Genomic DNA, 14,064 nt, shown 5'->3' with positions numbered 1-14,064 from the left:
TAACATAGGTGTTCCGCAGGGATCTATCTTAGGACCGTTTTTGTTCTTAGTGTATATTAATGACCTACCTTATTATTTGGAGGATATGTGTGAAATAGTACTGTTTGCAGATGACACCTCATTAATTTTTAATGTGGATAGACATGACACAAATGTTGACGAAGTAAACTCTGCTCTTTTACGCATATCCAATTGGTTTAATACTAATAATTTACTATTAAATACAAAAAAAACAAATTGTGTAGAATTTATCCTCCCAAATGTAAAAAAGGTGAAAAGGAATATTATTTTAAACGGGGAGGTATTATACCCTGTGGAATCGACTGTTTTTCTTGGTTTGACATTAGATGAGAAGCTTCAATGGGGGGCCCATGTTACCACCACCGCTGCTAAGCTCAGCTCAGCTGCATATGCAGTTAGAAGAATAAGGCATCTCACCGATGAAGAAACGGCTAGATTGGTTTACTTTAGCTACTTTCATAGCATAATGTCCTATGGAATTCTGCTATGGGGCAGGGCTGCAGATATAGAAACTATATTTATATTACAGAAAAGAGCCATACGCTCTATATATAATTTGCGTGCTCGAGACTCACTAAGAGATCTCTTTAAGAATACTGGTATCCTTACTGTACCGTCGCAGTATATATTTAATAATATATTATATGTACACAATAACGCTTACTTACACACAAAAGTCGGAGATAGACATTGTTATGACACAAGAAACAGAAATAAAATTGAAATGCCATTTTTCCGGCTAGCTAAAGTTAAAAATTCATTTATGGGTCAAGGTATACGCTTTTACAACAGAATTCCTCATAATATTAAAGAGTTTAGTTGTTCTAAATTTAAAACTTATATAAAAAATGTACTAGTTCAGAGAGCCTATTACAGTATTAAGGAATATATGGACGATAAAAACCCATGGAGGGTTGTCGCGTAAAAACCACAGGACAGTTCTTTGGCATATTATGTTAATATAATTATTATGATGTTACATATGTAATTTGTAAAATTGTAAAACTGATATGATTAAAAAGAGCAACTATGGAGTTTCTTGCCGATTCTTCTCCGTAGATACTGCTTTCCGAATCGGTGGTAAATGTTAAAAATATGTACCTAATGACGTTTCAAAAGTGCTTCTAGAAGAAGTCTAATTGAATAAATAAATGTTTGAGTTTGAGTATGTTTGAGTTTGATCGCGCTAATGTCGGGAACTACTGGTCCGATTTGAAAAATTTTTTCGTTGCTAGATAGCCCATTTATCGAGGTAGGCTATAGGCTATATATCATCACGCTAAGGCCAACATTAGTGGAGCCACGGGGGTAAAACCGCGCGGAGCAGCTACTCATAGATATATTAATTTGTGTATTTTTTTTTATTTTTTTCTTTGTTCTATTGTTGAGTACTATTCCTAAAAACTTAAAATAAGTGAACATAGTTTAAAAAACTCATAAAGCATTATACACTATTTAATTAAGTATATTAAAATAATAAATAATGTTCAAAGCCGGAGGCTCAAGTTATGTTTTCCCTTATTAATATATTTTATGTTTATTTCTTCACTTATGCAATATACATATACTTTTACGATGTATATCCAAAAATATTTCTTAAACAACATCCATGTAAAGCTCTTTGACCATTTATAGTACAAGAGATTTAAAAAAGATATTATTTTAACCTTTTCAAGAAAATAATTTCAAAGATGAGCAAGATAGTACAAACTGACTGATTTATTTTTGTATATATGTATATCCGTATTTATAAGGTTAACATGAAGTTAAATTTGTTTACTTGAATCTAGCTCAAAGTCGATTTTTATAACTATAAGTTAGTAAGTACGATTGTAATAAATTATTATTTATTGCTTGTACATAATATGTCATTAAGTAATAATTGTCAGTAATCAAATACCTTCACGGATGTTGCAATATTTATTTTTATACGAAATGTGATAAAATGTTTTCATTTTTTTATACGGTATTCTTTCTCAGAATAATCCCATAATATTAATTAATAATCGTGTGTTTACTAATTTAAAAACCACATTAAAATTAGTCTAGCTATTTTCGAGTAACAAGACTCACACGCACACATCTTAGAGATAAGCTAGCGGTCGCCCCGGCTTCGCCCGTGGTACATAAATTAGTATGGTGGAAGAATTTTTGAAATCGGTATAAATATACTTCCTGAGATCAACGCGTACAAACAATTCCTTTGCTTTATATTATTACTAGCGGTCCGCCCCGGCTTCGCCCGTGGTACATATGAAAAATAGATGTTGGCCGATTCTCAGACTTACCCGATATGCACAGAAAATTTCATGAGAATCGGTCCACCCGTTTCGGAGGAGTATGCAGACTAACATTGTGACACGAGAATTTTATATATAAGATATATAGATTATTATAGTATAGACAATTTAAATATCCCGGATCCGACAAAATTATTAAAACTCGATTAGCACAAAAAACCATAAACCTAACCGCTTATTAATAATCGATTGAATTCGTTTAATGAACTTTGTCTTCTATTAATTAAAACTACGGCCATGAGATATATCCGCGTTTTAATACATAAATACAATAATATTAACACTATAAACAAACACATTTCAATACTATTCAATTTATTAATATAATAGTACATTATATTATTAAATATAAAATATGGATATAAAATTATTAGATAGAATCTAATTATGAAATACAAAATATATATTTTTACCCATAAATAACATTCTTTTAATATATTTATTATATTAATATATATTTTTTTATTTATAGAGTATTGCCAACGTGGTCTCCCAACAAAGTTTTGTGACCAGATTCGGTCTGAACAATCTAATCAGTCTGACAAACAGTCAACCGCTGGCCAAAATGACGGCTCGTGAATTCATGATGGGCTATAAGTCTGAGTTGATGACTCTTGGCAATACGTTCATGCCTGGATGGATATATTTCGATAAACTTGGTCTGATTGATAGGGTATGTATTTATTTCCTAGCTTGTGAGTAAGTTATTAGTCAAAATTAATACTTTTTAGGATTTTGTCTGTGTCTTTTATTTTTAAGGCTTTACTTTGCATTTGATTTGTTTTGCTTAATTATATTATGTATATACCTTATGTTGCCATAGCAACAATACACGAATGTTAATCACTCAATTAGCTTATTACATTCATAAAACTATTAAATGTATAAAATATTTTGACATAGTTAATAATTATCAATTAAAGAGTTATTCTTACCAGGAAACCTTTAAAAGCCTATTTTTATATATCATATATTAAAACTCATCATAATATAAGTAAAAAGTGAAGTCCCATGTGCCCAAGTGGGGTAAGGGGCAGATGCATTATACATCTGTTTCACTGATCGATTTTCTTTAGGGACAAGCCTTCTGTGTCCTGCCAGACCGAGACATTTTTTTCTTCGTCTCCACCGGGAATCGAACCCAGAACCCCTCGGTGCTCACGCGTCAACCACTGTACCAAAGAGGCGGTCAATAATATAATTACATTATATTTATTTTCGCTCACAGATGTACGATTTCAACGGTGACTTCGAAACAATATTCACTGGGGAGACGGATATAACTCAATCCGGTCTGATCGACACATACCGAGGTTCGACAGACCTACCTCAATGGTCTGGCAAACATTGCTCTAACGTTCAGTATGCGTCTGATGGCACTAAGTTTAAAACTGGTTTGTCAAGAAATGAAAGTGTACTGTTTTATAGAAAGAGTTTGTGTAGAGCTGCTCCATTGGTAAGTTTAAATATCATTTATTGTAGTTTTAGGGCCGATTTTTCAATGCTTGGATAAAACTTATTCGTCGAATAATGTATAAAACTACCATTTTAAAAACGTATTCTAATTGCCCGTATTTGACAGTTTACGTGACATTTTAATATTATCGTGTAATACTTTATGGGACGGATAAGTTTTATCCAAGCATTGAATAATCGGCCCTTAGTTTTAAATTGATAAATAATTTGGGTTTTGTAGTAATAATAAATTAGGTATTGTAATATTAGAGTGGTTCTATTTCATTGCAATAATTAAAAGTTTAAGGTTAAATTTAGAAGATTTTAGTATAGTTATAACTTAAACGTGATTCAGTGGTTTCTGACGTGTATAAATCACATATACAAATCCTTGCGTATAAGATTAATAATATGTATATCTTTTCATTAAAAAAACAGAATATATTATTTCAATTGACATACAATTTAAGAATATACCTATCTTTTTAAATTGTATGTCAATTGAAATCGATTTAACGAACAGACCTTATTCTAAATGTTTTAAATTATGCATTAAAAAAACATACAAAATATCTACAAATATTTCTTTATCCTTATAATTTATAACTTTTCAGGTACCAGTAAAAGATGGAGTTAAAAACGGTCTAAAGGGTCTGATGTATACGTTCCCAGAACATTTGCTTGATAATGGGAAATACCACGAGGAGAATAAATGCTTCTGTAGATTCGGTGAGTAGATCACTAAATACTACTTTATAACTGATAGAATTTTAAAAACATCAAAACTATTAATATCTTATGAAAATATCTTATTTTAAAATATCAAATATCAAATATCTTATTTTCAAATATCTTTATTTTAAAATATTTGACAACTGTAAAATTATACAAATCAACATTCAATTGACTACTTACATTATTTATTTTAACAATAAATACATCCATGCAAAAAAACTAATAATATGTAAAACTTCTAAAATCATTCACCAGTAACAGTACATAATATTTATTTTATTTCCCAAAAACGTACATTTTACGAAAAATACAAGAAAAAATCCACTTAAATAAATTCATTAACTATTACACTTCCAATCCTAGATCCCTTTCAATTATCTCGCTCTAAGTTTACAAAAGTAATACATACTACAGCTTATTGACCAAAATTTGTAAAGATAATCACAAACAACACGCACACACACACACTCACACACACACACTCACACACATACCTACACTCACATTTATTGTCACCTTTTCATTTAACTATAATTATACATATATAATATAATATGAGGGTTTGTAATTGTTAACATCGTATCTTTTATACTTTGCTCACTCACAGTATTATGATTGTTATTGGTGTACCTTTTAATTGGCGTATTGAATTGTTAATGTTATACCTAGTGTAAGTTTAGCTGTAAGGTACCTTTTACATAAATAAATAATAAATAATAATAATTACAGGTAAATGCCTCCCCGAGGGTCTGCTTGACGTGACAGACTGTTACTACGGCTTCCCTATCGCACTTTCATACCCGCACTTCTACAAGGGAGACGAAGTTCTGTTCAATAAGATTGAGGGTCTGGCACCGGATAAAGAACTGCATGAGACTAGGTAAGTACATCAATATCGTTATTATTAAATTATTATTAACAAAATAATATCATTACCATTATCAAATTCTTACTATCAAACTAAATCTTAGTTATAATCGAAACTAAATATAATAAGCGCAAAAGTATGTTTGTTTGTTTGCATTCCTTTCACTTATTAACGTAGCGATTAAATGATATTTATTTTGTTTCTGAAGATATATAGGCGGCAAGGAAGTGAATAGGTATATAGGTACTTTTTACCGCGGTGAAACGTCTTATTTTCATGGAAATTTTCTTTGACTACACTTATAAAAAAAAACCAAAATAAAAAATAAACTAAAATTTGACAATATCTATTAAGTATTAAGTAGTTCTTTTCACTATTATATAATTCAAATAGTTAAAAAATATTAATAATTCATTATATTTTGGTTCCTAAGACACAGGGTTCCTCGAGTTTAGGGGTCAGCGTACATATTTTTGAAAACTTCTTTAGCGGCGTTGGGTATAAAATCTTAAACTCGCGTCAGGACACGTGGCCTGATCGAAAAAGCGTAAGACGGATACCATTCCAAAATATCAAACATGCTCAACGTTAATAATCAAGTTTTCACTTCTGCCGGCACTCCCCCAGTGCAACCCGTCTTTTTTTGTAAAGTTAATGTTTTTGGCAAATAAAGATTTATTTTATTATTTTTATTATTTTCTTATTTCCCAGATTCTGGATCCAACCCGACTCAGGCCTCCCTCTAGACGTGAGCACAAAGTTCCAAATCAACATGGCGCTTGGTGACATCACATCTATAAAGAATAGCGAGAAATTCGCTAACATGTATCTGCCCTTGCTTTGGTTTGATATTGTAAGTATTTTTGTTATTAATAATTATATTAATTTTTTGTGGGTATAGGAAAAATTAATATCAAACTAGCGGTCCGCCCCGGCTTCGCCCGTGGTACCTACATGTTTAAACTATCCTATCTCTCAAGTTGGATTGAACTGCACATGGTGTGCGAATTTTATTGTAATCGGTTAAGTGGTTTAGGAGTCCATTGAGGACAAACATTGTGACACGAGATTTATATATATTAAGATTTACTGAATATTAAGAAAAATCTTTTCTAAAATTATAACAAGCTATGTATTATTCAAAACATGTCCCAGAGATCCATCCATCATTTTGATATAACAATTTTTACGTATTGAAGTGAAACTTTACGTATTTAGGCGCGTTGAGAGTAAAATTTCAAGGTCATGTCAATACCGTCACGTCATGGAGTAACGCGACAATTTTGGTATCTTTGAATCTTGCCAAAGAAGTTTCAATTCTGACACGTGTGCTCTGCATATTATTTTTTTAATTGATTGACTAACTAAAATTTTTGTTTCAGCGCATGTATAATCTCCCGTCCTCAATGGAAATGCGTTTCAAATTGTACCTCAACATTTTGCCCGTCGTCGAACGAGTCATAATGTATCTAACTTTCATATCTGGCGCCATTTTAATTTTCGTCACAATATACATCCTAACATTCAAAATAATGTTCAAATCGTACAAAAAGAATTGGTCCGACGAAAAACGAAACATGAAAAACATTTACGCGCCATGCGAAATACCGCTCAATGATACGGAGTCTGACAGTCCAGACTCTAAATATGAGATCAGACCGTTTAAGTCGCATTCTGACAGAATAAAAGAATTGAGTCAGAAATTGAGCGACAAAGTATACGACACTGTGCGAATATTCGAAGATAGAAAGAATTCGTTGATCGTTCCCGAAGTTTCTACAGAAACGAACGACGCTTTCAGGAGTGAAAGTGACAGCGATATGAGAGAGAAAGAGAGCGACGATGATTGTAAATACTTGGAAATAATCGATGATGGTAGCGGGTTCGACGATTATGTTTATTTGAAAAGCGACAAATTAAGGGAATTGGATAAATAAGAAATTAAAGCCGGTTTCACTTCTTGATAATGTTCCTGATAGCCTATATGACACTTGACTCAAATTATTGATCATGTCAGTATTGTACAGTTAAAATTATCTGATAGATAAGCTAAATGGAACTATCAGAAAGATGTGCCGGTAATGTAATGGATTGAATTTTGAATATATCACAATTTAAATGAATTGTGTTCGAATGTATGTTGGTTTATTCTGAAGTTTTTGACAGAGTTCAAGTATTGTGAGGAATATTTAATTGCCTATATAGACAAAAAATTAATAAATAAGTAAGAATAACTATTTGGAAGGAGTTAAACTCCGAAATTTTATTTTCGACTCTAGTTTATACTTTATACAATTGTAAAATTATCAACTCTATTTCCTTTTAAAATTGAATTTTATTGAAAGTTATCTGTTGTTTTATGGTTGTTTTTTTAATTAATATTTTATAAATATCAAAAAATGATTAGAAAAACCTATTTAAAGTTCCCAAATATCTTAAATTTTTTAACGTAAATATTATTTTATTAAATTTCAAGGGACTTTCAGAATAAACTATATTTAAAAAGTAATAAAGGCTGGTTTAACATTCAACGCTTATCGAATCTTGCCATGAATTTGTTGTTTTCATGCACTGTTTACAGTATTTATTGTTGAAATATGCATTTTTATATATTTCTGGTTATTGTGAAGTAAATTGAATTTAGTCAGACCAATAATAAGCTTTAGATGATTTTCATATTAGACCAGAACATTTAGTAATTACGGTTAAAAAAAGTGTTGTGAATTTTATTTAAAAAATAATAAAAATAATGTGCATTTTGATGTTTATTTTATGAAGAATAAAAAAAATATTAATATTTTTAATACAGTTTTCTTTCTAAGAAGACAGAACAAAAGTACTGTTTCCTATTAGAATGAAACAAAATCCGATTAAATTCAATTTACTTTGACATTATAACCAGGTAGGTATCGGCATTTAGAAACTTTAATATTATCTATAGAGCTCAAAAATAATTGCTCAATTTTTTATACATTTATAATATATTTTGTTTTATAATACGTAAAGTTGGTTATCTTGTTAAATATAACTACAATTTATTTTATTTAAAATATCTGAATAACTAAATTATTATAAAAATGGTTGTAAATTGACGCTAAAATCGACCAATAACATAAAAAAAAAAAACAATTTTAAGTAGGTAGTCATATTTCGTAAAAAATATTATCAAGATTACCACATTTTTTAACAATTTTGTATGACAGTGACGTTTAAAATAAAATAAGTGCAATAAAAACTGTGACAAGACTATTTTGGCTAATAAATAATGATTTATGTACTTATATCAATTTTTATAAAGAATAATGTTTTTTACTTTAAGAATTTGTAAGCACTAAAAATAGTGCTTAGAAATTCTTAAAGATTTAAATATGGCAGTATAAAATACATATTGCTAAATTAAAAAATTAAATAAATTCAAAATGGCAATAGGTACCTACTAATATTTAAAATATTTGCCAAAATAGCCTTGTAGTTAATTCTACTTAATAGTTTATTTATAAGAGATTTAGAGCGACTGTATATTTTATTATTTATCTTAGATAAATAGTCACATGACAATTTTATAGAATATTTCTCAGAAATAAAAATAAAAATTCGTTTATACCAGGTGAGATAGATGTATGCAATCGCTTCGTCTCTTTCTAAATTGTCTCTGTCTTTTTTACAAAAATTGTACTTACCTATGTTTTTTTTGTATTTTTTTTATTAAATTTTGTATTATTTTTGATATTTTTGTATAAAACCTCACCTCACGTATAAATGTTTGTATGTATGTCTATGTGATATTCGAATTTATTAGAACCATTATCTACCTGAATGTGAACAACAAACTAGATTTATTTATATAAGTTGTAAATATAGAATAAGATGGTTTATAAGGAATAAAATTATTATTATTTTATACTTACGTGATTTTTTATTTCACACATTTTCCCTACCAAAAATATGCAGCGCATATAGGTAATTCATAATTCATTTCTAAACAAAGAAATCAATTAAAATCTAAATTTAAGCATAAAACTATCGTTATAATATGTCTCCTTATAGTAACACTGTATTTCTATAATAAAAGTATTTATATACACCTCGAACTCAAACATTTATTTATTCAATAAGACTTCATAGAAAAGCACTTTTGAATCGTCATAACATTTTTTAACATTTACCACTGATTCAGAAAGCAGTATCTATGGAGAAGAACCGGCAAGAAACTCCATAGTTGCTCTTTTAAAGTCATATCAATATTACAATTTAATTTAACATAGTAACTACCTAATATGTAACTACATAATATTATATTCCAAAAAAACTGTCCTGTGATTCTTACGCGACATTAATTTCATCATACGTACATAATTAACAACCCAGTAACTACCTAAGTTTTCACTAGTTATAAAAAAATCCTGTAGGTACAACATATTTTATTGAATTTTACTTTTGAAACTGGTATCTCTATGTACCTAACCAATCGACAGTCAATAGTCTTCCTAATTTCGATCACGGCCATAACCAACTACAAAGTAAATGGATGAATTCCAACATTATTCTTTTGTCTCATCACTCATGCCCAATAATTATAATACCTATATATAATTTTAGAAGTGTTGAAAGATTACCATTCGATCTTAAAACCGGCAAACCATGTGTGCAATTTTAAAGAAGATGTTATCATTTTAACACTAACTATAAAAGAACTATTAGAGCGAGCGCGCACGAGCAACTTTGTCTCCGCAACTATTTTGTCTCCGCAACTATTTTGTCTCTCCGCCCATGGGCTAGTATGAAAGTGCGCGCACGTAGCGACGCAACACCCGGGAGACTTTTTTGTCCGCGGGTTCGGAGACAAGCCCGCGACGCAACTGTCGCCCTATCTATTGGTTTCAATGCAAGTGCGCGCACGGCGACAAAAATGTTGCCGGTCGGCGGCCTCCGGCCAGTTGCCGCGTAACCAGCGTAGCGATAGTACGTATTTATGTCAACGTATTTATTCTCGTACACAGTAGTTTTTAACCGACTTCGCAAAAAGGAGGAGGTTATCAATTCGGCCGGTATATTTTTTTATGTATGTACACCGATTACTCCGAGGTTTCTGAACCGGTTTACGTGATTCTTTTTTTTTTGATGCGGAATGGTGTGGAATTGGACTCATAAATTTTATTCGGATAAGCCCAGTAGTTTTTATTTTATGAGCATTTTTGTCTGGTCTCGATGACTTAATTGAAATGTAGCAAGTAACTTTGATTCATTTCCAGGTAACCGATTGAGCTGAAATTTTGTATACGCATGTAAATTGGATAGCGATGAAACATTATTATGACATAGAGCTGATTTGATGATGGAATCGGAAGGTGGCCATAGAAACTTAGTAATATGTCGACTCAACTTTATCGAGTTTGGGCTCGTTTGATTCGTGTTGAAAAATACACTTAAAAGTATTAAATAAAAACTACTTTACTTTTTACAATTACGAGTACATATCTATATTAATATTATAAAGAGGAAAGGTTTGTATGTATGTATGGTTTTCAGTTTTCACGCATAAACTACTGAACCGATTACAATGAAATTTAGCACACATAATATAGTAACTTGGATTAACACATAGGATAGGTTTTATCTCGGAAATCCCACGGGAATGGGAACTATGCAGGACAAGAGCACAGACCACAACCGTCTCTTCGAAAACCATGTTGATAAATGCAGAAAATTTTAAAGAAAAAGTTGCGTTGCTGTCGCTTTCGTGTGCGCATCGTTCAAAACTTTGCGAGGAGACAGCGACAGAGACAAAATAGTTGCCGGGCAACTAAGTTGCTCGTGCGCGCTCGCTCTAACCGCTCGTTGTCCTGTAAAAGCTACTGTCAAATACAAAAACGTCATTTGATTTGATACTCTGATGGTTGGTGCCATAGAGTAACTTATACATGTTGGTGCAACCTCAGGTGCAACGGTGCAACGGATTTCGCAGTCACTGTAAAAGTCACCGTTAATCATTAATGTCGTTATTGTGAAATTTGACATTAATCGTAACTATAACTAAAATATGATGCAACCAACCATTAAAAAGTTGAGAATTATGCCTATCTCGTTTTCTTTTCTGTAACGAAAATAGCAAAGAACAACTAAGAGAGGGATAAAAATATATAATTATCATATTTTTCACGAAATATGTACCTAACTATTTTAACAGCGTCGCAAATGGTAACGCCTTCTGCAATTGACTTATTATCGAGCTAAATACATTATTTTTCATTCCGTAAATATTATTGTGATGTTATGTTGCTGTTATTTTTGTTCATCCATGTGTTGCCGTACCAACCTCTCCAGTATTGAGTAAAGAGTTAAAAGTGGAGCTTTCCAGCGGATTTTCGAGGTTCCGTCCAATTCAGAGAATTTATGTAAATTGCACGTTTGCATTTTTCAACAAACAGTTAATTTTTGTTCTTTTTTTAAAATATGAAATTTTAATAACCACGTTTCTACCTTGCTTTGTGTCATTTACGTTTTATTTAAGGTGATAATTAGACATCGGATTATATGCATTTGCATATTTGCATATGCAAATGCATAAAACTCTCTAATTACGGCGTTAGTGCATATTTTAGCCTTTTTCCCCAATCGTGCATATTTCGTTAAGTAGCGGGAGTTTTGATTGGTCAATAATTAACCTTTATTAGGCAATCAGAACGTAAAGTAAACAAACCCTATTTTGGCATGCTAAAACTTAAGTAAATTTTGAGCCATTCAAAATAGGGCTAGATTACCCTTTTGAGGCTAAAAACTTAAAACACGGGTTGAATTCCAAAAAAGGGCTAGATTTAGCCCGGAAAGGTCTAAGGTGGCAAGACTGGGCTGGCGGGTGACAAACGTCACAAATTTGCGCTCGAAAATTTGGTAAAAATGCTTAATTTTATATTGGCACAAAAACTATACTTAATTTCAAGAAAATTTCACTGTTTTTGTACAATCTTTGATTTAAATATATAAAAATAATGAAGGTTTTTTGATTTTGTATAGTGCATATTTTAGGCATAGCAGTCGTTTTTAGTGCATATTTCGGCCTTTTTTAGTGCATATTTGCATGCATATTTTGGCATTTTGTTAGTGCATATAATCCGATGTCTAGTGATAATAATATTATGTTAATTGGCTAAAATAGGTGACACTGAAGAGTGTGATTTCCACTTTATTAGGTAGACCATAGTTTAAATATTTTTTTTAATTGGAATAGTTATTAGTTATGTTAGTTTATGAATGACCAATGCAAGAAAGATCTAATCTTGGTTCATGATAATAGGAACATCATATTATTCAATTGAGCTTGTTCTGTATTTTTAAGTATGTAAATAATTTTTAACTAAATTGTACTGGGAGATAGACGATAAAAAATGTAGTATATCAGTCAGCTTACAATGAAATGAAAGAAAGGATTTTATTGACTTGATACTATTTTTTACTTTTTTAAATGATATTAATGATGAAATCTCACCGTGTTATTTTTAGGCCATTTAGTTATTCATGGGTACATATTGTAAGGGTAATTTCAAATAAAACAAGTAAATACAAACAAGCATTTATTGAATACAATTATTGACAGCGAATATACAAAAAAAATTCACAGCTCCTAAACAACCAACTCTGGTCAAATCTTCGTTCACCCTGAATGCGCCAAATTTACAAATCAACATTTTTTGGTTCAACATACAACTATTTAGTCACGACCTGTATACTCTGTGCCAAAACAAAATGGCGCCAACTTAAAATCAATTTTTTTTACAAAATTTTTAAAAATTTCTAGCTACCTAAGTACATAAACAATTTACCGAAACATATTATATAATACAATAATTTTGAATACAATTTTAATCGAATATTATTATACATTACAAAATTTGGTCGCAACATTTTTAATTTTTTTACAATTTTCGATTGAATTTTGTCAATACATTTAAACGGCTGGCTTCATAAATTCATTTTTACATCCCCAAAACATTTTCATTTCTATTCCCATAATGATCACCGAAATAATTAAACTTACATATCAATGCTTTACTAATAATTATAAAAGAAATTTCCATACTCTACCAAATAAATTACATAAAATTGATACAAACTAGAGAGAAAGATACTCCTTAGCTTGTAACGAAAAAAATAATCTACACTTTCGGGAATATATCAAGCCAGCCCACACATAGATTTGACCATACAAACAAACAAAAAAATGAATGAACTTGAGATCGGTGCGCGAGACGCCTCACCAAGTGAGGGAGTCACTATAAATAACTAAAGTTAACGGTCCCTTGATTTTTCGTCAGTGGGATGGGAAAGTAACTTCGGGGATATTTTTATTTTGAATTGTATGAAAATGTATACGAGAACCTCTCTAAATTCGGTTAAAAACAATAGTTTGTCGGAAAATTCTATAATTTTCATCTACAGCAAATATTTTTAATCTGGACTGTCAAAATGACACTTGACAGATGATAAACTGATTGGAGTGGTCATAAAAAAAACATTTGACAGGTGTCAAACTGTATTTTTCCCGCCACTTCAACTTAATATTGTTTAAAAATGTTACAGGTATTGAATAAGAAAAAGAAGGATTCTTTGTTGAAATTACATCAAATGAAAGATTTTGCCGACAAACTATTATCCAAAAAATCTCTAGTTTAGAGACAAAATAAAACA

At 30.7% G+C, this 14,064-nt stretch overlaps 1 protein-coding gene across 3 annotated transcripts in view; it reads left to right on the top strand.

Annotated features, from left to right (window-relative positions):
* Positions 1-9,282, top strand: part of LOC149475490 (scavenger receptor class B member 1-like) — an 89,484-nt gene extending 80,202 nt beyond the window's left edge. For all 3 annotated transcript variants that reach the window (XM_089713380.1, XM_089713378.1, XM_089713377.1), the window contains 6 exons: positions 2,794-2,994; positions 3,550-3,777; positions 4,391-4,505; positions 5,241-5,391; positions 6,091-6,232; positions 6,762-9,282. In XM_089713380.1, the coding sequence (XP_089569506.1) occupies positions 2,794-2,994; positions 3,550-3,777; positions 4,391-4,505; positions 5,241-5,391; positions 6,091-6,232; positions 6,762-7,316 (1,392 nt within the window). In that variant the 3' untranslated portion in view covers positions 7,317-9,282. The remainder of the gene's footprint in view (positions 1-2,793; positions 2,995-3,549; positions 3,778-4,390; positions 4,506-5,240; positions 5,392-6,090; positions 6,233-6,761) is intronic.
* The last annotated feature ends 4,782 nt before the right edge of the window (positions 9,283-14,064 follow it).

The sequence above is a fragment of the Colias philodice genome, chromosome 30 (assembly GCF_061535455.1).
Source record: "Colias philodice isolate Cphi_HAF_F1 chromosome 30, ilColPhil1 Martin Lab GWU primary, whole genome shotgun sequence".
Classification (NCBI taxonomy): Eukaryota; Metazoa; Arthropoda; class Insecta; order Lepidoptera; family Pieridae; genus Colias; species Colias philodice.
Note: the sequence above shows the minus strand (reverse complement) of the source record. Positions and strands in the feature narration are given on the sequence as shown.